Below are 27,008 nucleotides of genomic sequence, written 5' to 3'. Positions count from 1 at the left end.
ACAAGTTAAAGTAAAGAAAAACCTCCAAACAATACTGCACATATCTGCATACCATTTACATGTTCCCTTCAGAAAGGGCATCTCTTAAAACAAAAAAAGTAACAGTCTTGCCAAAAGTAATCACCACATTCCAAGGTTCTTTCAAAAATTCAAGTAACATTAAGTAACTACATAAACAAGGCTAGGAGATGAAGACATCAAAATGATCAGAGAAGAAATGACACGCTCTATCTCTCCAATATACTTCCTTTGTTTCAAAATACTTGACACATTTCTCTCGACACGCTTATCAATGCATATTTTTAACCATTAATAACTCAAATTTCCTTTATAGTAAAAATTATAAAAATTTGATACTATGGAAGTATATGTTGAGACGAGTCAATAATATCCCACATGACTATACTTTGCCTTGCATAGAATTCACAAAACACAGTTAAAGGAGATTGTGTGAATAGTGGACAAGTCAAACCGTGTCAAGTATCTTAAAACAGAGGAAGCATAAGCCGAATTAGATATCAAATTATATAAAAAACATGATGATTCCTCCACCATATGGTCTTTCAAGGAGTCACCAGAAGCAACCTTCAAATTTATATCATTGTCTTTCAATTTATGATGAGTAAGGTCCTCATTTGTAATGAATTAACCTTAAAATTTCTTTAGCAGAGTAAGTGTTTTGATAATTTCAAGGTACAGTCACAAGGAAAACTATGCGCAGCAATAGAAGAATCCTGTTTAAGAAAACAACCAACAGGATAGGACTCGATCCTAGATAAAGTACAACACAAACATTTGGATACTTTGGTTACAGCACCTAAACCATCTGGTTCAAAGGAAAATTCCCTCTTCTCAAACAAGCTGACAGAACAGAAATTTTTTATGCTAAGAGTTTTAATCAGAGGAATTTCTGCGTCCAAATTTACAACAGGAATACAATTACAGAATGAAATCATCTCATGTATTTGCATACAATGCATTTAATTAAGCAGAAAGATGAAAAAAGGGTTTATAAAATATTGCTCTTTTCTCATTCCCTTGTTGTCGTCTCTCACAAAACCAACCAAGTACTCTATTTCCAAGTCGAACGACTCTTTCCTAATAATAAGTAGACAAGAAACTAAGAAGAAATGGAATCAGCTTCAACGAGAAAGCTCTTTCATTAATCTATACAAACATATTAAAAGGCGTTCCTATCAAATGAACGGTGCCACGTGGTCACTCTTACACAGGTTAATAATCTTAATCAAAAATATTAACAATGTGTAGTTATTAAGAGTCGAACACATGACCATTGAAATGAAATGTGAGACTTCAACCACTAATCCAGTACAATTACAATGCCTAATGTTTCAAAGCAAAACATAATAAAGTTTCATAATTAAGACAAGCTTTTTGATCTTTAAACTTTTTATTAAGTAATAACATTCTCTTACCCAAATTCCCTTGAAATTGTTATTTTTATCTTTAATTTCTTAGAAATTTTTTTTTTGAACAACTTATCATGCCATAACATTTTCCAAATTCGCAGTAGACAGAATAATACGAAAAGCTAATATAATTAATTATGAAATTTGTGAATAATAATATATTTGAAAATTGTAACTGACCCGGTGCATCGCCCGAGCTAAAATACTAGTTAATCTTTAAAAACTGTGAGCAACAGTAAAAAAATTGGTAAATATTATGGACCATTGTTCGAATATTATTTAGCAGAATTCTAACTAGCAGATCTTACCTCGAGCAACTGAAACATTTGTTTCATGTCAACAAGACTCTGGATTGTTTCCCGATATACACTACCAAGAAAATTCAATGGAAGTGATAGCTGGAAGAGGAGACCATTTACCATAACCTGCATTTGAATTATTTAGTTGATACTTCACAAGAAAAAAATCATCAATCTGAACATATATCCATCCATGTAGAAATCAAAAAGTAATACCAAATCACCAACTGTCATCTGCCCAGCCATGATACCATGCGAGCACAACACCATAGCAGTTGATAGAGCTGTGCTAAATATCACAGATTGGCCAAAATTGAGAAAAGCAAGACTACGTTGAGTCTTCAGTGCTGCATACTCGTACCCTGTATTATAGAAGTTCCACAAGTATCAGCACCGTATAAACTAATGAGTACTGCAGATGCTCAATATTATCAATGATGACATGTGGTTCAGGTCAAGATGATCAATGAAATTACTTCAATTGTAGACAGCCAGAATCAGATCAAAAAACATACAAGCTCAATTATGTACAGTGTACACCATGACTATAATTATCTAGAAGTGAGAATATTATAATATGTAACAGATCATCCAAGAGACTTACTCCTCAAAAACTCGTCATATTTGTCAGCTTCATAATTTTCATTGTTGAAATACTTGACGGTCTAAAAAAGACAGCAAAGTAAATTAGATAATCAAATCTAGTGAGGATCGCTAAAAATATTGATGTGAAGATGGACTATTGACCACATGAAGACCCACCTCATAGTTAATAAGCGAATCAATTGCCCTTGTACTTGCATCATTGTCAGCTTTATTCATTGCCTTCCTGAACTTGGTCCTCCACTGCAGAAAGCACCCAAAAACAATATTGAGTATCAAGAAATCGTTCCAGAGCATGGAGTAAAAACTCAGCGTTGCTTATGTAAAAGTAACACCCATTATCTAACAGATTTTGAACTTGCCAATCTGCAAAGTGCTGATACATCACGCCACAATAAAAAATCACGACCATCTCGCCGTGATGTCCATTACGTTACGCTTAGCCGCGTTAGAACTTTTTTTCCCGTTACGTCCATTACTTGTCAGAATTGGCCAAAAGCAAGAAAGGGAAAACATAGTTTGCAACTAGAAAAGACGATGTGTACACACCAAAGTGCTAAGACATTTTCTAGTCCTCCTATCCTGTACACATATGTAAGGAGAAAGAAAAAACATCAAGCTTCTAGAAGGGGCTTAGCTGCAATCGTCAACAGCAGTACTGAGCTACCTGGCAATGGTACTGGAACAGGTGTCTAGGCTGCTCAGAGAAAGAGAATATTCTGCTGACAGCTCGTAGGAGTGAGTGCTAGATTTAGAGAGAGAAAGTAGTACTGAGAATGCAATATATAAGGGAATGAAATAATTAGCAAAAGGATTGAGATTTGTATTAGAAAACATTCTGGCAGGATAGATCTAGACCTCTTGAAAGTCTGCAATTGTATTGAAGGATTACATCAATCTTTGAATGCAATACTATCCTAGGTTCTAATATTTGTATTTTGAGCTTATCTTTTATTGAGTGAGTTGCTAAGGATTCTAGTTCTTAGCACAAAGGGGGAAGAACGTGAAGTGGGCTTTCAAGTTAGGTGATATACACGAGTTAGTATTTACTTACATGAATAATGGGATAAAACACTAATCTTTTAAGTGATAATTCATTCACCATCCATATATCCCAAGCATATGATAAGTTTGGTCAATATTATGTTGAAATATGCAAAGTTGAGGTTAAAAATCTGTTAATGTGATTTTTTTAAGAAAAAATCACGCTGCATTAATCCGTTACAAGCTACTTCCGCATCATCGAAACTGATACCGCGAACACGAACGCATCTGCAATTTTCTTCCCTAGGTCATGCCATTCCCTATTACCCGAGCTTACAAAATGAAAGTTAGATTCAAAACATAAGTTCAAAACCTTATATGGAACCATAACTTGGAGTATGTGGGGGAAAAAGAGTCACTATTGGGCTATCTCCCAAGTTTTAATCACAAAGGAATAAATCAAATGCCTCACCAAATTGTTGTCTATAGCTTATTGTTGAGACATGAGAAGTAGTATGCCAGGAACTGCCATATATATCAAGGTTCCAACAATAAAGCCTTTCAGCAAATGCAAGGGTAAGATTAGGTAAATTTGAATGTGACCCTAGGTAGAAGCCCCATTAAAGGCCTAAACTTATGTTAATGTAAAAGAGAATGTTGGAAGCAAACCCTAGTGCTATGATTGGAGTTCGGAAAGCAAATAGGCATAAAGTTCGATTCTAGTGGACTCGACAGAAAGGGAAATAGAAAAGGTGAGTTGAAGCAAAACGAATTCATTGAAGGATGCCACCTCATATTAGAACTCAAAAGAAAGAGAGTTTCAATCACACTTTATTTGCCGCCTTAAGTAAAATACCACTTCTGTTGCTTTTTTTTTGATTCATTAATATTAGAAACAATAATTACGTTGGTACCATTATGTTCTGCAATTCTGCTATCAGAATCTCTTTGCCTTTTTCCTCTACAGGTCTAAGTAACAGCCTCCATAGTAGTCTTGACTAGTTAGATATACATCTTGATGTCCCAAGATTTCATAATGCTAGGATCCATAAGACCGGGCCCAACCCAGGCACTTACACCACTGCTGCTCACTTACAAGAGAAGGAAGAAGGGACCAGATACATTGCAACAGGAATTGATTCAGTTATCCTAGCTGGAGGAAAATGGGGTCATTCCCTAGAATAGAATCTACACTGACAAGTTATTAGTCCTTAGCCACTCAGCTGACGACGAAGTAAGGTACTGTGGTGGTTACTGTGGTGGAGAAAGATGGAAGGCTAAGAAATTGGACCTTCCAATTTTCAGTGGATCTAAACCAGATGAGTCGAATTCTGGCTTTCTGGCTTTTATTGGCTGACTGAGGAGGAGCACTTAGAGACAGTGGTTGTGTCCTTGGATGGGGATGCTCTCCTGTGGTACCAATATAGCATAGGCGGCGAGCGATCCGGCGGCGGGCGGAGACGAAAGGTCTTCTCTTGCAGGAATTCAAGTGGCGACGGCACACTTCACAAGCAGTGGCTAGGCCACCATCAATGGGTTGGAGTGGAGGATTACCGATGAGGGTTTATCGAGCTTATTGCTCTGTTGGAGAGAATCTCTAAGGAGGTGGCTTAGAGCCAATATATTGTTGGGCTCAAGAGAGTATTAAGAATGAACTCAAACTTATCCGGCCACAGAATTTGGACCATGCCATGGAGTTGGCCCTGAAGATTGAACAGAAGCAGACAACAACCGGGAAAAGTTCTACTCCGTAACCCAACACCATCCCACTTTTCCCAAACATCCCCCTCCATAGCCTCAAACACATACTCTACAAACAGCTAAACACAATCCAAATACCCGACCACCCTAGGAGAGCTAGGAGATTGAGTGAGAAGGAATTACAATACAAAAAAGCGAAAAGGCTTCGTTTCTAGTGTGATGAGTCTGATGACAAATGGTCAATTGGCCATAAGTGTAAAAGGAGCTTAGCGTCCAACTCTCTCAGGTTGATGAAGGAGACTATAGCCATGTAGAGGAGGAATTTGCACAACTTAATTACACCCCCACTTAGTCACCTAACCCTACCCCACCTGACCCACTTAGCCTTGAAATCTCATTAAATTCACAATGGAAATTCAGGAAGTTTGTGCAAGGACATGCCAACATAGCCCACCCCTTAACCCAACAACTCAAAAAAGATAGCTTTGGACTCACCCCTGTAGCCACTGGCCCACTACAGCCTTTCAACACCAAAAAAAGCCCTCATCGCTGCTCCCATTTTAGCCATGTCAAATTTTAACCTCCCTTTCATGATTGAATCCGATGCTTGTGGGTATGGGCTGGGCCACTGGGGGTAAACCTATAGCACAACGGAAATCCCATTGCTTATTTTAGCAAGACTTTGGGCAGGTCTATTTATGAAAAAGAATTGATCGTAGCGGTGTTATTGTGTTAGTTGTGCAAAAATGGAGACACTACCTTTTGGGTAGGCATTTGACCATTTACTCAAACCAACAAAGTCTCAAACATCTCCCTCCTAGAACAGAGGAAAATTGGACCAGAGAACCAAAAATTGGTGGAAAAATTATTATGCTATGATTTCACTATACAATACAAACATGGACCCAGTAACAAGGCTACTGATGCCTTGTCTAGGGAGTTCCCACCTCATGCTGAACTCAGTACCTTACCTCTCATTGTCCTAATTGGACTGACTTCAACGCTGAAATTCAGCAAGATCCTTGATCAAGCAACTTATTCAGGATATTCTACTGAGGACCAGGACATGCTAAAGCTCAAAGGTAGACTTGTCCTACCTAAGGGGGCTTTTGTCATTCCCACTCTCCTACATGAATATCACAACTCACCAATAGGGGAACATTCAAGGGTCTATAAGACTCACCAACATGAAAAAGGATGTGGAGAAACATGTTCAATGTTGCAGCACTTGTCAGCACCAAAAGACTGCTAGCCTAAGCCGAGCTGGGCTCTTACAACCTCTCTCTATACCTGCTCAAGTTTGGGAGGATGTCACCATGGATTTTGTGGAAGGTCTTCCAAGATCCTCGGGCACGGACTCTATCTTGGTGATGGTTGATAGATTGACTAAATATGGTCATTTCATTGCCTAAAAATACCCTTATACAGCTGCCACTGTGGCAAAGACCTTTACTAAGGAAGTAGTCAGGTTGCATGGATTTCTTAGCACTATAGTCTCTAATAGAGACAAGGTTTTCGTGAGCATTTTTTGGCAAGAGCTTTTTAAGCTGCAGGGCACTAAGCTGTACAGGATCACTTCCTATCAATTGAGGTTGTCAACAGAAGCGTGGACAAGGCCGGTTTTGGGCCTGTGCAAGCTGCCCAATTGCACAGGGCCTCGAAATTTTAGGGGCCCCAAAAAAAAAATTAAAAAACACTTCATCTTCCCTTAGTCCCGTAAATATGCTTATCCATTTTTCAACCTTCCTTTAATGACCAAATTCAACTCAATTCTCCAGATTCTTCTTCTCTAATTGCAAATTTCCATAAAAGTTGAGATTTTCTATATTCTTATGCTGCAACTCTCATTAATTTCGTTACTCTACCAAAGTTTCCTTTTAACACTTTCAATCTTTCCTTTTTCTCTCTCAATCAAGACAAGAATTACAGTCAATGAAAAGATTAAATCATGAATTTTTTCTGTCAAATGGCTAAATTTTATAGCCTCTATGTATATCCATCCAATCTCAATAATTTCTTAAACCATTATACGAATCAGAATTTCAGTTGGAAAAAAAAATTCAGATTCATATATAAATACCATCTGATTCATCTTAGGAACTCTCCAAGTCTCCAGTTTTGCATACTCCAATCTGCGCAATTTCAAGACTCCAATTGCATCACCAGATAATTTGCAGAAAATCCCAGATTTTTGTTTGAAACTGTTCCATTATTTAGAGGTAGACTTCACTCTTTCGCATGTAGTTTTCTGTTCTTGTTGTTCGTTAGTGTGTATTTTTTTTCAAGTTTGATTAAGAATGGTGTAATTTCTTGTATGATTAGTTGAGCAAGTCTCTGAATTGATGGCCAATTTAAATTATAAATGCATTTAGTTTTTCCATAGTTATCAGATTTTTAAAGATAATTATTTTTAGCAAGTGTTGATGGATGAGTAGTGAAAGTGTTAGATATTCTGACTTTTGTTTGTTGTTTTTTGTTTGCCAAATATGAAATGGGAATGGGAATATGAAATTAGAATGCTCCTGTCAACTACACTTACACACATAGTTTTGCAATAACTAACGATTTTTCTATGCAATCATAATAAGAAAAAATGATTATCACACATTTTTTTGTATTAGGGCCTCATTTTAAAGATTGAACAGGGCCCCCAAAATGTGTAAGACGGCCCTGAGCGTGGAAGCTTACTTGAGGTGTTTTATTCAAGAAAAACCCAAGACATGGGCAGCTTGGCTACCTTAGGCAGAATATTGGTATAATACTTCCTTCCACGCTTCAAACAATTGCACCCCTTTTCGAGCTGTGTATGGTAGAGAGCCCCTACCATTGCTCAAATTTGAAAAAGGGAGCACAGCAGTTACTTCATTGGAAGACCAGCTCCTTGACAGGGGTTTCATCCTAGATGAACTGAAGTGTTGTCTACTGCAAGCCCAGCATAGTATGAGGGTGTAAGAATATAAGCATAGGAGGGATGTGCAGCTCTCTGCAGGTAATTTGTATTTGAAGCTTCAGCCATATAGGCAACAACCCTTAGCAAATAAGCCATATAGGCAACAATCCTTAGCAAATAAGCCATATGACAAGCTGTCCCCTAGATTCTACTTACAAGGTCTTGGCTAAGATAGGTTCAGTGGCATACAAATTGGAGCTCCCTTCACATGCCAAGACTCACCCAGTGTTCCATATCTCCCAGTTAAAAGCAAGCAATTGGCAACCACTCTGCCTCTTCCACAATTCCAGCCAGCTCACAGCTGATATGATTCTAGATTTACTCCATAGGCTGTCCTAGGGGTCAGAACTGCTCTCCATAGCCCTTCTACGGTGACTGAGGTACTGATTCAGTGGACATATTAACATATTTGCGATGCTACTAGGGAGGTTGCCACCTTGTTAAACCTCAGGTTCCCTGACGTCAACCTTGAGGACAATTAGTAATTTGGCTGGGGGGTAATGCTAAGAACAAGCCCAAGCACGTCCACCACTGCTACCACTGTTGCTTACTTACAAGCGAAGGAAGAAGGGACCAGATACATTCCAAAAGGAATGAGTTCAGTTATCCTAGCTGGAGGAAATTGGAGTCATTCACTAGAAGAGAATCTACTCTGACAAGTTAGTTAGTCCTTGGCCACTGAGCTATAAATATCTGTATAAATACCCATGAGGTATGCGAGAGAAAGTATCCAGAAATTGAGTGAAAAATTAATCAGTGGGAGAGTTCTTACCTCTCGAATGTAAGGAGCTGTAAGCATTGGTTTCCCATCAATCAATACAACTGACTATCCTTCCCTAGTTACTGATAATTCTTCATTTCTCTCTGCTAATTAGTCTTTGGATAATCTGATCCTTAGCACCATAAGGGACCATCATGGTGTTGTAGGATACAAGATATACACTAGAAGTATTAGTAACATATATCTTCTTTTAGATGATGAAGAAATTATCATTAAAAGAAAGGAAGAGGACCAGTAGCCAGGGCGCAACTTGATCAGTTGATCCTACTGACCTCTCAGAGAACTTCTCCTAAGCCCATGCCTATTAAAATTAACTCCCTTCAACTCCCAATTCACGACTCAAAGTGCTTCTGGAAAAAACTTTGCACCACATTACTCTTTTTCCCACTCTTTTTCTTGATTTTGATACATTATCTAGCCTAATAGCTTATAATAGTTCCATCTTTCTAGCTCTTTGAAAATTCTCAACGAATATCAACTGTGATATATTCATATATCAAAGTTCTGTCTCAAAACACATTTCAGCTGTAATTAGCTGTAACTCGTTCAAAAGTCATCCAGTTTCATGTCACAGATCCCTCAAATTACTTGAGCCTCGGAGTTGAGGAAAAAACAATCTTGAAAACCATATCAGAGGAGAATAGCAGACAGAGTCAGACTACCTGTGTCACAGTCAACGTGAAAGCAATGTATGCAGCAACTGACAAGGAAGTAATCCATGCAAAAGGAGCTCCAAACTTGTAAGCCAATATACCTGACACCATAGATATCTAATAAAGTATAGGTTAAATATGTCACTGACGTTTTAAAAGATGATAAAGATGAAGAGGAGAGGATAATGAGAAAGCATATCACCAAAAGCCAAGAATTTCAAGGATGCATAATACAAACTACATACACATACCTCTAAGAATGTGGGTACAATATTGAACACCATAGATGAAAGGATGAAGTTTATAGCACGGCTACCACGATCAATGATCCGATTCAGACCACCAGTTTCTCGACTAAAGTTTGGCAACAAAGATATGTAAGAAAAACACTTCATGAATTGATTCAAAAATAGTACCAAATCAGGGTGTGTTCTCTTCAACTTAAAAAATTAAGTTTCAGGTCGAATAAGTTCAAATAAGATCAGGTAAGTTCAGATAAGTTGCAATCAGGTCCAATCAGGGCAATAAGTTCCAATCAGGTCTAATAAGGTCCAATAAGTTCCAATCAGGTGCAATAAGTTCCAATCAGGTCTAATAAGGTCCAATAAGTTCCAATTGCTAAAAGTTAATAAGGTCTAATAAGTTTCAATCAGGTTCAATAAGGTCAATAAGTTTCAATCAGGTCCAATAAGTTCCAATCAGGTCTGATAAGTTGAATCAGGTCCAATTAGGTTTAATAAGTTCCAATAAGTTCAGTTCAGGTTCAATAAGTTCAGTTCAGATAAGTTTAGGGCCAATAAGTTGAAGAGAACGCACCCTCAGTAAGAAGTATGCATGATAATAAACTTAAAGGTGTTTGCAAGCACCATTCTTGAACAATTTAACAAAGAAAGCAAAATAAGAAATTTAAACAGTTGCCAAAGTAGATAAAAGCGTACTTCATGGGTCACGACTGAAGTGTATGTACCTAAGATGATATCGGAGGTCAAGGTCATGCAAATGTGAGAAAACCTGCAGAATTTAACATAATTGATGATATATCAATAACGATTTAGTCAGATGAGAAGGTTCTTGAACTAAGGAACTTTTTTGCATAGTAGTATATTTTGACCGAATGTGCATATATTTTCTTAACTAAAAGATCATTATTTTTTATCAAGCATTATTTTTGGCAGTATGTGCTTTCATCACATGAAGCTAAATATTTTTTCCCCAGGACATTGTAATTTCTGTTAAGGAAAAATAAGTTGCACATTAACTAAAAATTTATGCACATTCAGTTTGAAGAAGTTGCACATATATCCTCCTCATCATTCTTATTTTAAGAAACTTTTTATTGGATATCCCCCCTATGATAACCACTAAAGTTTCTTCTGTGAAAACATTAGTGACTACAGTATGTACATAATTAGCTAAAACGCAAGAGCTATCAAAAAATATGAGACAATTTATAGTAATTTACTTATTAGTAAACCTGAGCTTGAGTCAACTAGCAAATACTGCACAGATAGTAATCAAAAAAGCAAGGAGTTACAAACAGGAAATCTTAAGAAGTAGACAAGGACAAGTAAAAATAATTACCAGTAAGTCATGTACACATTTTCAGAACAGCAGACTAGACAGTAGCATAGATCAGTGCAAAGAAGAACTTCGATTTACCTTGTACTGTTCTGACTAGACAGGTGGGATAGGCCCATTTAGATAGTATAATTTCCAAAGTGTTCTGCTACTATCTTTAGACCTATTTTGAACACCATCTTAAGTAATGGAAGGGTAAAACTTCAGTTTTATGCCCAGCTTATTGGTAAGTTATTGCTTCTAAGTTCTAGCTTCTCAAGATTTTTAATTTCAAAGAAACATGAACCTATTTACGTGTGAAAATTTTGCAATTTTCAATTTTCACCACGTCGCTATTGTCTACCTCTTTTCTCCTTTTTCCTAGTTAACCGCCAAAACTGTACCATGTTTATTTTAATAAATCAACTAGTAGTTTGGCACATCATGACAAAAAGCATAAAGGAAAGCTTAATCGAAATAATAGATGTATCTTCTCTGAGCGGCTAAATGTAGATGATTTGCTTTGACGGAACAAAACAAGAAGCAAGTAAATGAAGTAAGAGATTTCCTTCTTCATTTTGGTATGTTAGTTGGCATCAAATGGGAAGGCCTGGCAAAATCTAGTATAGATTTAAATCAAGCCTTTGTAATCACTGACAGCTCCAATAAATTGATACATTAAGAAAATTTGAGTCTTTTTCTCCCCCTCTTTTGAGGATTTCAGCAATGCTCCTTGGTCGGGGTAAAATATACATGACTTTTTTATTGTCAAGATGATACAAACATTGCCAGACTAGTATATGAAGTAAACCAAAAGTTACCTTCCGTGATAAGGAACGAATTGTCCGCAGAGCTACCTTGGAAAAGACAGCAGTTCGTAATTCTACACGGAATATATGTATTAGCTCAGAACATTAAGCAATAAAGACCATAATAGCTTGCATGAAACTTTACTAAGTAGACAGCCTATAGAAACTCTAATGCCATTAAAAGAGCCTAAACTAGAAGGCTCCAGAAAAAAGTATGCATGATAAGTACCATTGAAAGCTGAAGCACCAGTACGTGCTATCCCATAACCAAGTAAAACAGCAGCTGGACTAACAAAAAAAGCGAGCATATATGAATTGGAAGCAGTGAAGGAAGCAAGAGCATTGGCATTCCCAGTTGCAGTTGTAAGCCAATCAACAGCTAGTTTAAACAGGAAAGGCACCTGAACATTCAAAACCTGGGAAAGAAACACAAACACCAATGCTCAGTCAGCAAAATCAAGGGATTCTGGTATTACTTAAAATAAGGTTTTTTTTTAGCCATTGCAAAAGCATGGGTGCATATTATATAGGATGCTTTAGTTTATGTGATTTATATATTTTGTGTGAGCAACACTTTTGTTGGCAATATTGTATAAATAAAATCAACATTAAAAAAAAGTTTCAGGAATGAGGGCGGATGAACCATAATTAGAAAATAGTACCTCCATTCCTTTTTAATCTATACACTTTCCATTTCGGGCCATTCATTTTTAGTGGTTACATTGTTACTTTATCTATATAAGGTAAAATGTACCATCATTATTCCCTACTTTTGTCCCCCATGTGGTCCCTCACCAAATAAATTAATCCACTTAAAACCCCCCACCTACCCCATTTTCTCTCTCTATCTATTATTTACTTTTTGTACTTCCTAATTCCCACGTTTCATAATTCCTCTCCTCTCTCTCCTACTTTTTTTACTTTTGCCTTAGTTTTAATGAAAAGCAAAGTGTGTAGATTACTTAGGAACGGAGGTAGTATGGTTTAGGTCATGGTCACATAAACGATTGTGGTTCCATGGGAACATAACAGATACGTTCAATGCGGATTGCGTTGCAATTTCGCCCATGAATTTGGTATTACAGTCCTTTTTAGGTGTTTTATGATTATACCCCAATATTATTAATTTTATGATAGTATAATAATAAATTGTAATTTTGTAATACTTAAATAAAATCTTTTATATGTCCCAGTTTATCATATTGTTATTTTCACTATATAATGTAATATTAACTTAAATATAAAAAATTCCTGCTTAAAACCACCATAGATCTTATGATTGTTGTTTGCTTGCCTTTTCTTCTCTGTATCTATTTCTTTTTACGTTGATTTATGCCATCATTGAAGGGAGGTTTAGGGAGTAGTGGGTAGTGGGAAAATCTGGAAAAGAAAATTAAAAGTAGAGTCTTGATAAGGGAAATGCGGGCAAAAGTGCCTTGTCACAATTGGTTTCGGCCAAGATTTCAACTTATTTAAATCCACCGGTTTGAAAAGGTCAAATTTGGTTCGCCAAAGTTGAAAATTGTTCCAATACAGAGGAATCAAATTGATTCGGCCTCTTTTTTGAACATGGGATGAGCTACCCCCTACCCCTGATAATAAGATTTGTTATGGATATTGAAAGGTTCCAATAATTTTAAAAAAAATGTCCCAAGTAAAGAAAGATTTTTGAGTATTACAGAATAAAGGGGTGGATAGAGGCGATTGTTCCACATGATTCGCTTAATAATATAGTATGCAAATAATTAAGTAATAATTTCCAATTAAATTTTAGGGATGAAAATGTAATTGCAACAACGAATAGCTAAGCCCCTTATGAATAGTTAGTTGTTCTTGAAGGAAAAATGAAAACAAACTAGACCCATCAAGAAAAATCGGTCGGATCGGGTCTGGGATCGCTAGTTTTGGGTTTGGGACATTTTGGTTCCATTGTTCCAGGTTGATAATACTTGACCATAACCCGAAATGTTCAGTTACGAGTCGGTCGCGTAGGTCAAGGACTCTTTCATTATTTTAAAGTATGGAAATATTCCGTATTCATTTTCAATGTAAATTTTGTTAAAATTGCATAATCTGATGCTAATGCATAAATGTAGTAATGACATTAGTTAAAGTTTTTTAAGAATCTTTTTTGTAATTACCCAACTATTAAAATTATCAAAATATGAGTAAATGATAATAAAATCAATTCAACAACTAACATAATAATTCAACCTAATTAAACATTAAGGAAAATAAGTACAATAGAACTCTTTTTTGCCTCTATTTAATGTTCTTAAAAGAAATTTTAAGGGAAATTATTGAACTTTTAAAATTAAAAATTTGGACACTCAACCACATGGTCACTTTCAGTCCGGCTCGGGTTTGACCCGCTTATTTACCGTTTTCCATGTCTGTAATCTTCGGGTTTCAGATCCTTATTTAATGTTCAAAACCTAATTTCAGTGGGCTTTTCAGGTCGGTCAGAATTTTTAAGGTCTAAAAAAACCAAGTAAACACAGTAACACACTAAAAGCACTCTTTCTCTCTAGCTGTATGAAATTTCTCTCATACATTGGTTACTTTTGTCTTACTTTCTAGTACCTCTCTTTTATTTTCCAAATATGGTAATATTGTCTCCAACAATAACTTTTAGAAACATCCCAATGGAGAAACCAGAAACAACAAATAGAAACGGATGTGTGAGTATGTGTATGTGTGTGTAGGCGCGTATGTTTGTACGTGTGTAAGTGTGTGTCAATGTGTGTATGTGACTATATGTCCACCTTGTCTTTCAAATTTCTATGTGCTCCAAGGTGCAAGGGATTTCCAGAACCAGCAATTTGTGCGTATTGGCACGTCTTGCAAAATTGCTTAGACATCATTTTATCTCTTTTTATATTTTCCTTTTTGCAAAAATACAATCCTCTGTTTTTTCCAAGGTGGAGGTAATTTCACAAAGAGCAACAAGAGAAACTAGAGACAGAAAAACAAGAGCAATGAGAAAGAGCCTTGGATGCATATCAGTGCCCTTGCTGCAAAGTTGAGGGGAGCAACCTTGGAATCAAATATCGGTTGCTAAGTCATGAAACAGCCGAAACAAAATTTGGAGTTGTCCTTCCGGGAAAACCATGTTCAGCGATTAAAAAAACATGTTCACCTCGCAGTGTTGTCTGTTACATCATGTTGACTCGCTGCATTAGAATTCTTTTTCCCGGTCTATTCTTTTGTCAAAATTGCCCAAAACTCTAATGAAACATATAACTTAGTCTTTGATCAGTTGTAATACTTTAATTTTCAAGTTTGCGGTTCGTCAACCAAAAAGTTTAACCATTATAAAGTTATTTTGAAAATACTCAAACACAAATCCAATAGCATCTTACATAATAACATTTGATTTATATTAGAAGTGAGGTGTGAAAAGTGCAAAGTCAAAGTGTTAGAACTAATAAAAGGTGAAGTGGTATATTAAATAGCTAGTCAGTTAAATGTATACAACAGTGTTGTTTTCTAATAGATTAGGTGGTATAAATGTTGAAAGAATACTTCTTAAGCTAGAAAAATGCAAATGAGGTTAAACACTCAATAATATGAACATTTTGGAAGATATTCCTTTCATTAGCCGCAATCCGTTTCATCCATCTGTTGCAAGCCGAAGCCACAGCAACGCGGTTCTTTTTTGGGAGCAACCAAAGCATGCCTATTTAAACTAAGTAACAAGCCATGATAATGAAGAAACAAAAACAACAGTACTGCAATGAGATAAGAAAGGAATAAATGGAAGCACACCTTAGCACCAACTAGGAATCCTACGGCTGCAATGACCCTGACACGAAATTCAAAGTTATCCTTTGACCATAAGTACTTAGCCAGGGTAGTTAGCATTTTCATATCAGATATATTATCAACTTTAACATCCCCGCTAATGTTTTTATTGATAGCCTGCTTCGCTCCATTAATATCACCAGCCGAAGTTGACAACAATGCATACCCCTTCACCTTTATACTCTGCAAAATGACATTGAATTAGACATAGAAAATCCTAAAAGAAAAACCTTAGTCAACACAAACTAACATTACACTCTTATTGTCTTATCTAACTCATCACAAAGGATTGGTAAGATCTCAAAAAAAGATGTGCGGATATTAGCTGAAAAGGAGTGAGGCACATTAACAGATATCATTCAGAATGCCTGAATCCTCCACTAGTCTGCAAAGGGGTGAGTATCTGATGGATTGCCATGATAGGAAGCACAAACATCACAAGGAACGCCAATTCAAGTTTCAACCATAGATAACAATCTTGAATTCCAAAATCAAGAAAGATAGTTTCAACCATAGATAACAGTCTTGAATTCCAAAATCAAGAAAGAGTAATATATAACAAATAACAAAAGAAAGTACAAAGCAGGAGGACGAGCTGTCGTTAGTCAGGAGTAACAATTACAAAGAAACCCCATTCTCAAAAATCTGTATATTTGAGTAACTCCTGACATACCATCTCCCTAACCCACAAGAAGCTAATTAAGTTTCTCCCTGCAAAAGCAAGACCACCGATAATGTTGCTCTTAAATATGTACTATATATGAAGCTTATCTCAGACCAAATACACCGCAAATTTACATAAAAGAAATGTACCAAGACAAAGTCACTTTTGGTTCCCAAATCCCCAAAAACATCAGCAATCTCAAGAGGGGCACACCCACGACTCCCTAAGCAAAGGAAACAACTAGTTCCCAAGGTAGTGAGCCACCTTTTAATGAAGAAAGACATGCAAGTAAATTATAAGCGTGAACCATTAACAATCGAGATAACCAACCCTAACCTCCATTTCACACGTAGTGATTAATCTATAGACATCACAAATACTAAGGGCTTTTACTATTTCCGGTTAGAGATAATACTCATTTATCCTTTTTGTATATAAGTTAAGAATTACACTAACATTGTCATTCAACAATGAATTTCAAATATTCAGAAAAAAAAAAGCACTTGGCTTATACTTAAGTCACTTACAAAATTACATGTTACTACAAGGTAGCCTTCCTATAAGCTTTCAATTAGCATCATTTTACTCGGGCAACCTCATATGCCCACTCCTCAAAAGCCTCATCTTTGACTTTCCAAAACAGCATTCGTGTAGACGCTTGGATATTACATTATGTGGATTCTTCAATTTACCTCAAGCATCCGACATGGATATGGACACTTCGACGCACCATTATGGACAACGGAATGGAAATTTTTCATAAGATATTCTTGTTGACACTTGGAAATGTACCAGTGCTTGAAATGACTTCCCTAAATTCAAGTCCTTTAGCTAGTATTCAAGCTTAACTTGTTACCTAATGTACTCGACTCCCCCCGACAAAGGAGGACTATGTTCTAGAGCATGCAAACTTGTATATTGTTCACGATTACACTAGTGAACTACTTTAACAAAATTAGGTATTGAGTTAAGATCCCATAGATATCCCAAGTCCTAGACAATGCCATGTTTCAAGTACCAGTGCGCTAACTACCTAAGGCCATCAAGATCTACAGTTTTATATGCAAAAGTCACTTGTTTGCCCGGAGGTGTTTTTCATGAAATTCAATTGATTTCTTCTATGGGTAAAACATGGGGTTTAGTGTTTTATGTTGAACTGAAAATTAAAATTTTCACATTATTTTAGTCGAAATTTGTGTTTTTTTTATGTTGTATTGTTGTTCGTTTTGGGTTTTGGATGTTAATCATGCATTGTTGCTAATTTGGGGATGAATATTAGGGTTCGATCACGCGGTTAACAATGTAAAAGAAAGGAGCAAGTAGCCAATATTGTTATTAATTACATTATACAAAGTAAAAGAAAGTACAAAATTGCAATAGGATTGATATTGTTATCAGGATTTAATGATGAATGATCATGTATCGTTGAACGTCACACTATACTTTTACTAACAATCTAAACTTTCAATGACTTTGCAAATGTTCAAAATTATGTTAAACAAGATTATAGAGTGTAGGTTTGTGTTTGAAGATCTTATATATTTTGTTATCTTTCAAATTATGTACCTATTTTTTATTATGTATGTAAGTGAATTTATATTCATGTAAGTGTACTTAATTTTATATATTTTGAATTCTATTTAGAAAATTTGCTTATCGTGATATCCCTACCACTAATTTGCTTGCAGATATGGATATTCCCATGACTATAATATTACACCATGGGGTAAAAAGGATACATAAGTTTGGATTGACAAATGAAGGTGGTTGTGTAAAGGTCATTAATGATCTTCCCTCTTACTTTGATCCTTTGTATTTGAAAGTTGTGATTGATTCTTTGGGTTATAATGACATTGTGAAGCTCCATTATTGTGAGCCTGTGAATAATCTCGATTGTCAAGTTAGGATGGTAGGTTATGATGATGATACATTTGGGAATTTCTTGAGTTTCTTAACCAACTGTAGGATGTTAGAGGTTTTCACGGAACATGAGCATGAGGAAAACATTCTTAAATACAAGCATGCATCCTTTGGTTAGGTTAGTTGTATGTTAGAAACGGTGGTTGAAATTCTTTCTTCTGGAGATGAAATTCAAGACTTGACTGTGGAGCAGGAGAGTAATGATGCAAACTTGAAGATAGTGATCAAGAAGGGGAGGTGTTAGAATATGAGAGTGAGGTAAATGATGTCATAGACTACGATGAGGATGTATCTGATAATGAAGATGGTGAAGTCAGAGATGCTAGGGAGAGAACAAAATGTGAAAGAAAAGAAGAGAGAGCATACCAAGAAGAGTTAGAAAGTTTGAACAGGTTAGCAGAAAGGAAGGAAACAATTGATGATTTGGGGAGTGACTATGAGGATGACTATTCTGACTTTCAAAGTCCTCTTACATCAGAGGATGAGGATGATTGTAGGCATTTGCTGGCCAACTACAATAACAAAAAATCACAGAAAAGCGGTCATGCTAAGGGCTTAGTTGTCGGCTTGATACAAAAATAATGTCCTTTTTTTGGGCCAACAATTTGAAGATGCAGATTATTGTCTCTCAATTAGAAGCGATGTGGACTACACCAAGAATGATGCAAAGAGACTTGGGGCAAAGTGTGCAGAAAAGAAGTGTTTGTTCTACATATGGAATTTTCTTGTTAAAGGTAAAGGTCATCTAGTTGTAAAGACTCTTGTGCCTCAACATAACTGCGGAAGCCTAGCAAGAGTTAAAAAAAAGATGAGAGCATATTGGATTTTAAGCACATAGCATTCCAATTCAAAGTGAATCTGTATATGAAATGTCAAGAAATAGTAGAAACTATATGGTTTGAATTGGGAATCAAAGCACCATTGTGGCTAGCTCTCAAGGCAAGGAGAGAAGCTCAAAATTTAATACTTTGAGTATAAGGAGCAATATGGTCTGCTGCTTCACAGATATGTTGTAGAGATCAAAAGGTCTAATCCAAATAACACAATCAAATTCAGCACGAACGGTGGTGTGATTCAAATACTATACTTGTGTTTTGATGCACTTACGAGGGGATTTTCAGTTGGTTGTCGACCTTTCTTTGGCATAGATGGATGTTTTCTGAAAGGGCCATTTGGTGGCCAACTGTTGGTAGTTGTTGGGAGGGATGGAAACAACCAGATGTTCCATATAGCATGGGCATGTGTGGAAGTTGAGGACACTAATACTTGGAGTTGGTTCCAACAACTTTTAGTTGATGACCTTGGCACATCTGATGGGTGGGTGGGGATATACAATCATGTCTCATCACCAAAAAGGGATTCTAAAGGCAGCGTCACTCATGTGGCCAAGGGCACAAACAAGATGTTGTGCAAGACACGTTTATTGCAACTTTAGACAAGTATTTGGAGGTGATTTACAATATAGAAGGGCCTTTTGGAAGGTTGCAAAAAGCACTACTGAAAATGAGTTTGAGGCTAATATGAAGCACTTTGCAAACATATCAGTTTGCACAAAAGGATTTGAGGAAGATAAACCACAAGAAATGGGTAAGTGCTTTCTTCACAACCATACCCCACTGTGACAGTACAGATAATAATATGAATGAAGTGTTTAATGCTTATATTTTTTCATCAAGGCACAAAGCCACAAACCAAAAATTACAATGCCATAGGACATTAGAGAAGGTTTAATGGAGAGATTATATATTGAAGAAAGATATTGATATCTGTCCTAGAATTCAAGCTAAGCTAGAAGAATCTATGTTAGATGCTAGGATTTGGATGCGTTCTGGGATGGCCACTTCTCATATGGTGTGATAAAAGGAGCAACACATACTAGGTATGTGGTGAGTTTGCTAACAAAACATGTAGTTGTAATACATGGTAGATTAGTGGTGTGCCTTGCCGCCATGTCGTTGCTGCAATATGGAAGGCAATGAACTTCCTGAGCATTACGTATCAACCTATTTTAGTAAGCAATATTACCTAAAAGCTTATTAATATCCCTTAGAACCTTTAAATGACCACAACCATGGCCACAATCATCTTACCCACCAATTGAAGCACCTTCATTGAAGAAAATCTACAACAGACCTATTCTAAAAAGAAAGCCATCTTTGGGGGAGGTTGATGCTTGTAGGTTGTCAAGGAAAGGTCAAACAAACAGATGTAGGGAGGTCGGGCACAACAAAAGGAAATGTGTTACCCCGTCAAAGCAGCCAGGTTGCATAAAAGTTCCCAAGCAACCTACAACAACACCCACGAAGAAAAAGAAGCAAAAGAATCATGTCTCAACAACACCAGTAAAGCCTTGAACACAACAATCCCAATGCTTGATTGCTCCACACAACAAAGGTGTTGGAGTGTACACTTATCCAAGTGGTTTTCATAGGCAAGCAAAGGTTAGATTTCATTAAGAAAATGTTCACTTAATTGTTTAATTTCAAGCCATTAGTAATACAAGCTTTTTAACGTGATTTTTCTACTACACAGTTCATCAATACCATCGGGAGTAAGTCAACCAAAGCATCAAACTCAACACAATTGGATCAAATGGGTTAATTACACAAGAGACCAACACAGTTTTTCAATATTAACCAAGTACAAGGTAAGTAAGTACAATCATAGCATAATTAGTACATGATTCTAATTACTTGAACATGAAAACAAAAATTGATGTTAGAATTACTAATGATAAGAGAAATCTCCATTTCTTCAACTTATGCTTGAACTCCTCCACTTCATCTTCTAATTGCATCTTGCTCCTCTTATAAGCAACCATTTTGTTCCTAAGTTCAATTGGATGTGGATTATCAATCCAATCAAAATAATTACACCCTTTCCTTGTCCTAAAATGCTCACAAATATAAAATCTCATAAATGGATTTCTCACTGTTTTCTTTGAAACCCTTTTTTTAGCTATCTTGTCACAATAACAAAATAACTTGTTGGTTATTCATGGTGTGCAACTTAACCACGTTTTTTATTTAAATTAAACAGGATTGAAGATAAGAAGATGGAAGAAGATAATTTGGATTAAAGAGGGCTTGAGCAGAAGAGCTTTTTGTTAAAAGAGAGATGTTTTGAGCTCTATTGATGTTTAAAGAGCTTTTATAATGACCTTATATCAAGCTCTGTGCTTCAAATGGTTGTTTTTGACTTGCAATTTATATTTCTTTTTTAATTGTACTTCAAATACTCATGTGGGTTAAATAGTGATTAAGTTGCCGGAAAACTAACAACAGAGGTGAAGGAAAAAACTATAGTCCCTTAAAGGTGAAAAAAAAGCAAACTTTAGTCTCTTAATATATGCTTAACTCTAGAGTGCTTCTTTGATTCAAGCCATGGAACGGGAAAGAAATGAAATCAAATTGTTATCTTTACTTTGGTTCAAGCCATGGAATGGAAAGGGATGATAATACTTACCACAATGATATAGATTTTGTCACTTGAGGGGGAAGGGAAAGTAACAAACTACAAGTAATGGTAATGAATTAAGGAGGTCTTGCACCAAACTAGAAATAGAGTATGTAATCGATTCGGTTTCTTGGAGCCTAATAAGTGATAATGGTGAACCATACAAGCACATAGAGTAGCTCGAGGAAAACGGCAAAGAACTCTTTGGGTTTGTTCTCTTTACCTTATTTTTGCTTATAAGATTTCCAGAAATAATAAGAAAAGTTCAAAACAAAAAAATAAGAAAAATTTAGAAGAAAAGTTAAGGGAAAAAAAAGTTCTAAGAAAATAAGTTAAGTGAAGAGAACAAACCCTTAAAAGAAAGACATAGATGGGAAATCAGACATATATATCTATATATATATAGAAGGACTAGAATGACTTCGGAACATCATGTCCGTATCTCAATTCATTACATCCTTCCCACGATAAGGGGCACTCCTCTCTCTCTCTACGTCTCAAAATGACAATTTAAAGTAGTCCAATTCAGCACCGTCTCCCACTACCACATTCTATAATTATTGCATGATCTTTGAAACCAAAATTCCATCTTCTTATTTACAATGCATTATATTGTGCTCGTAATCAAAGTTTCAACCACAAAAGATGGTCAGGAAAAAGAAAAGGTCAACTATGTTCCACCCTCAAATTCATGTTGCCATCCACAAACATACTTGAACACGATGTTGACATCCACAACCGTACTTGAACACGATGTCTGACACCCAGCTGAACCGGTAAACTACTACATTGTAAAGATGAACTCTCACATGGACAAACCATGTCTCTTCCTCGCATCATGAAAACTAAACCATCCTGATAACTCAGCAATCCTACAATTTCACTTAGCCAACCAAATAACATTTCCCAATTTCAATCTGCTTGATTTTCTAGATACACCTTTATTAAAACCAGCAGCTTCAACGCAGACAACCAAGAATCAGAAGTACCAACTGACCAATAATTAGAATACATTAACAGATAGATTCAAGTATCAAATCACAACTTTGAACACTAAATTAACCTAACTTTGATTTCCAAAAAAACAATCAACAAAAATTGACAATTTCAACTGAGCTGCATAAACAAATTCAACCGTGCCGCAATTTCTCAGGAAAGTTCAAACAACGAGAATTACCAAAGTCAAAGGAGAGAGAAAGAACCTTATCGGAATTTAAGGAGATGTTGTGCCGGAAAATGCTGCCGGAAGACGAAACGACGGCGTGTCGAGTGAAAATCGTCGGTGACATCAAAGGAGAGTAAGATGAAGGAGAGCCGCAAAAGTATGCGCTGGAGCCGGTAAAAGATGCGATGAAATGGCGGCGAGACATCGCCGGTGAAGTAAGTGTGCGCGTAACATATGTTGTTAGAGTAGAAGATGACCTCCACATTGTCATTAGTCCACCTCCAAAACAGCTTCGGTCATAAGCGAGATATTATTATGAGAATATGAGCTCTATATCCCCTCTTTTAAAACAAGAAGTACCTCTAGAAAAGATAAATAACTGTTCCTCCCTCCAGGCTCCAATTCTAATAGTCAAAATTTTCTGCTTCCGGAGTTGTAAAAGACTTCCTGCCGTCAATCCGTCATGGATGATGATAGTGTTGTAACTAGGGATTTTTTTCCACCTCCTAATTATTATTTGGAACAATTGTTTTCGAATTGTAATGTATTTAACTTCATTAGTTAATAAATAAAATGTCATGTTTATAAATAATAAAAAAATACTTTCCCGTTTCAAAATAAGTGCAACATTTCTCATTTCATTAAATGTCATAATAAGTTCAACATAGCTCAAATTGGAAAAAAAAATTCTTTTTATTTATAGAAATGTCATTACTTAATTTCTCAACAACTTAATTTTTCAACAATTTAATTAACTTAGAGCATCATTAACCATGCTTGAAAATAAAGAATCATGAGATGATTGAGAAAAAAAGGGTCTTAATCACAATTGGAAAAAAGATCATGTGTTGAATGGGAGTGATTGGGGCAAACAAATGGGATGGGGTGAGTGAAATGGTGATCAGGCGTGGGAGTGGGACCCACTGCTTGGTCAGCATTCCACTAATTTTTTTTGCCTCACCCAGCAGAAAAACGCAGCGTTTTGCTGCTGGGTGATGCAAAAAAAAAAGCTCGCTGACACGCGTGTCAGCGCCAACTGCAGCGTGACATTTGTCACGCACGCCAAGTGTCAGCTTCTTATTGGTTTTTTAAAATATAACCGTTGTAAATTTTACAACGGTTATATTTTAAAAAAATATAAATCAAAAAAAAAACCAACGGCTCTAGTTTTCGAGATCTATAATAGAGACCCATTTTGCTATATTTTGGGCACACTAAATTTTCTCCATCTTCACTAATTTCTTCTCTTTGTTCTAACTCTTCTTCCATTGCTCTTTATTTTCAAATTCTTATAATTATGGATCCTAATCATCCTAATTATATAAGAAATCAACACCAAAATCGCTCAAAAAACCAAATAGCTCTCAAAATCAGTCAAATTATCACCAACCTTCTCAAAATCAATCAAAATATCGTCAACCCTCTCAGATAAATACCAATCAAAGGGGAGAAAATTCTCAAAATGCTTCTCCTCAATATGATACCTCTACCATGAATCTCCATCTGAAAATGCCAACCTTTCATATCGTCAACTTGATCCTAATTATGGATTTTCTCAATACCAAGAAGATGCATCTCCGAACAATGATATTGATGATGATGGTGGTGAATACGAAGAAGGTGGTGATTATGTTGGTCAATACCATCAAGATGATGATTCTGATGATGATGATGAGTTTGTTCAGGGAACTCAATCATTTTCGCAATTAGTATCAGGTAATCAATCTCAGCAACCACCGCAAAGACAACTCGTTCAATCACAAAACCCACTTATCCAAGCAACAAGTTCTTGTGGTAAGAGGGCTTGGGATCAAGTTGAAGATGAAATCCTGGTCTCCGCATTTATGAACACTTCTCTTAACAAGGTGAGTGGGACGTACCAAAAGAAAAATGTCTTCTAGGAAAAAGTTTGGGAAGCTTTCGAGGAAGGAAGAATAGCAAACCCAACAGAAATTGCTCCAAGAAATGATGATATGGTGAAAGGTCGTTGGAGTAGAATTGCTCCACGGGTTTTAAGGTGGGCTGCATTTTATGATAAAGCTCTTGCAAGAAAGAAGAGTGGTCAAAACAATGATGATGTTCTGAGAGAAGCTCATGCATTGCGTCGTAGGAAAAATGGTAGGTTCATCCTCGAACATGCTTGGAAAATGTTGAGGAAGTTTCGGAAATGGAGGTCAATAGTTATAAAATCAATGGCAAGTCGACGTGGTCGCCCCAAAGATCCACAAGAAAATGTTGATTCACCTGAAAGCGGAGGAAGCGGTAAGAGGACAAGAGTTTATGGAAGCGACTCAATGCCCGAGACACCTACTAGTGCTGAAGGAGGTGAAGTGGACCCACGTCTCTATGGTACTAAGAAAGCGAAGTCTAAGCTCAAAGGGGTGGCTGGTCAGACAATGTTGACCCTTGAGTTTTGAAGATGACCTAACCACAAAAGACATAGTGTATTTTATTTATGTTGTTGCAAGGTAATTCATGCTCGAGCTAAGAGAATACTTGATTGAAGATTAAAGCGGAGAATTAATCAAGATCGAAGTAAAGATGTTCGAGAGATGAAGAATCAAGCATGGAATGAAGATTAGAATACATTAGGGTATTTATTAATCTTCTTGTTAAGGTTGAGTAATTCAGTTCGTGGTGAATTCTCAAAGGAACTTGGTTCTGTTCCCATGAAAGGAACAGACCTGGCACTATAGGAACAAGGCTTAGGAACAAGACTTAAAATTAGGGAACAAGACTTAAAACTAATTTAGGAACTCTAAGTACTAATATTGTGCGCCTAAGTAATTTGTGCCCAATATAGTTGTTAGAGTTTTTAGGGATATTTGACTAAGATCCATATTTTAGGAATTAGTTTAAGTTTGTTAGGAAAAGATTTTAAAAAGATTTTCTGATTTTAAATTAACTGATTTTCAAATTTATCTTTTTTATATTTATCTTTTATATTTTATTTAAAAGATTTGGTTTTCGAAAAGTTAATATTTTCGGTTTTTAAATGTTTCTGATTTTAAACATAAAACTGTTTTTCCGGTTTTATAAAAGATTTTGAAAAAGATATTTTTCCTAAAAACTAGCTAAAATTTTTATTTATTTATTTCCTAAAATTGATTGCAGCCTAAATTACTGCTACACGTTTGTATTAGTGGATTTAGTGGCTTAAGTTAATTATCCTCCAAGTATTTAATTAATTAAATAAGTTTAATTATCTCCAAGTTTGAAAACCACGTAATTGTTACTGCTTCTATGAAGTGAAGTAGTGGATTAGTGGATGCTTTACATGACATGGAATAATTAATTTAATTTAATTAATTAATTAAACATCATGGAGAACATGTGATAATGGTTAATTAGTGGAAAATGTCTTGTCTTAATTGTCTATAAATAGGCGCCTAATTCATTTGAGAAAATGTGTCTGACTTAGTTAATTTGTCTTAAGTTATCTAAAGTGTCAGTGCCTTTTCCTTAAGAGAATTCATACTTACATTAATCGAGTTTATTACTCATCCATTTTTTATAAAGTGTATTTTTGAGAAAAAGGGTTTGAGTGAACTCTTGTAAGTGTGAGAAAGCTTTGAGTGAAGCAAGAGAAAGAGAAAGAGAAACTTCGAGTGAAGTTTGAGAGAAACGTCAGTTGTTGGGAACTGTCGTTGGGAACTTGAGTTGAGTGACTTAAGTTGAGAATCGAGAGAAAAGTAATAGGTTGTAATCAGAGTTGTTTTGGCCTATTATAGTGGAAAGTTGTTTAAAATCCCTTGTGGTCGAGGTTGTTTCTTCCTACTAGGCCTAGGAAGTTTTTCCTCGTAAAATCTCTCGTGTTCCCATTGTTTGTTCCCAAGTTTACTTTTAATTCCGCAAAAAGTATAGCTTATTCTCTCACTATAATTCACCCCCCTCTTATAGTGCTCATATTATACAACAATTGGTATCAGAGCGGGAACTCTAATATTCAGGAAACCCTGTTGAGTTCAAGATCTTGAAAAATATGAATACTAGAGAGAAACTGGAAGAAGGGTACTCTACGCAGAGGCCACCAATGTTCAATGGTAAGTTTTACACTTACTGGAAGAACAGAATGGAGATCTTTATCAAAGCCGACAATTACCAGGTATGGAGAGTCATAGAGGTAGGTGATTTTGAAGTCACTACCACTAATGACAAGAATGAGGTAATTCCTAAATCTATATCTGATTTTGATAAAGCTGATTTCGAAAAGATGGAAATTAATGCTCTTG

The 27,008-nt window shown here is 36.1% G+C and overlaps 1 protein-coding gene and 1 pseudogene across 1 annotated transcript in view; one reads left to right on the top strand and one right to left on the bottom strand.

Annotated features, from left to right (window-relative positions):
• LOC104908375 (ABC transporter B family member 25, mitochondrial) overlaps positions 1-23,195 on the bottom strand; it is a 33,840-nt gene extending 10,645 nt beyond the window's left edge. Inside the window, exons 1-11 of the mRNA XM_010697495.4 lie at positions 22,814-23,195; positions 15,536-15,754; positions 11,997-12,183; positions 11,780-11,841; positions 10,369-10,412; positions 9,653-9,755; positions 9,411-9,518; positions 2,492-2,575; positions 2,334-2,394; positions 1,946-2,091; positions 1,739-1,855 (exon numbers count right to left, since the gene is read on the bottom strand). Of these exons, the coding sequence (XP_010695797.2) occupies positions 1,739-1,855; positions 1,946-2,091; positions 2,334-2,394; positions 2,492-2,575; positions 9,411-9,518; positions 9,653-9,755; positions 10,369-10,412; positions 11,780-11,841; positions 11,997-12,183; positions 15,536-15,754; positions 22,814-23,047 (1,365 nt within the window). The 5' untranslated portion in view covers positions 23,048-23,195. The remainder of the gene's footprint in view (positions 1-1,738; positions 1,856-1,945; positions 2,092-2,333; positions 2,395-2,491; positions 2,576-9,410; positions 9,519-9,652; positions 9,756-10,368; positions 10,413-11,779; positions 11,842-11,996; positions 12,184-15,535; positions 15,755-22,813) is intronic.
• A 433-nt stretch (positions 23,196-23,628) lies between these two features.
• LOC125492735 (glutathione S-transferase T3-like) lies at positions 23,629-25,193 on the top strand (annotated as a pseudogene).
• The last annotated feature ends 1,815 nt before the right edge of the window (positions 25,194-27,008 follow it).

This window comes from Beta vulgaris, chromosome 8 (assembly GCF_026745355.1).
Source record: "Beta vulgaris subsp. vulgaris cultivar EL10 chromosome 8, EL10.2, whole genome shotgun sequence".
Taxonomy (NCBI): domain Eukaryota; kingdom Viridiplantae; phylum Streptophyta; class Magnoliopsida; order Caryophyllales; family Amaranthaceae; genus Beta; species Beta vulgaris.
The sequence above is the reverse complement of the archived record's forward strand: the minus strand, read 5'-3'. Positions and strand labels throughout refer to the sequence as shown.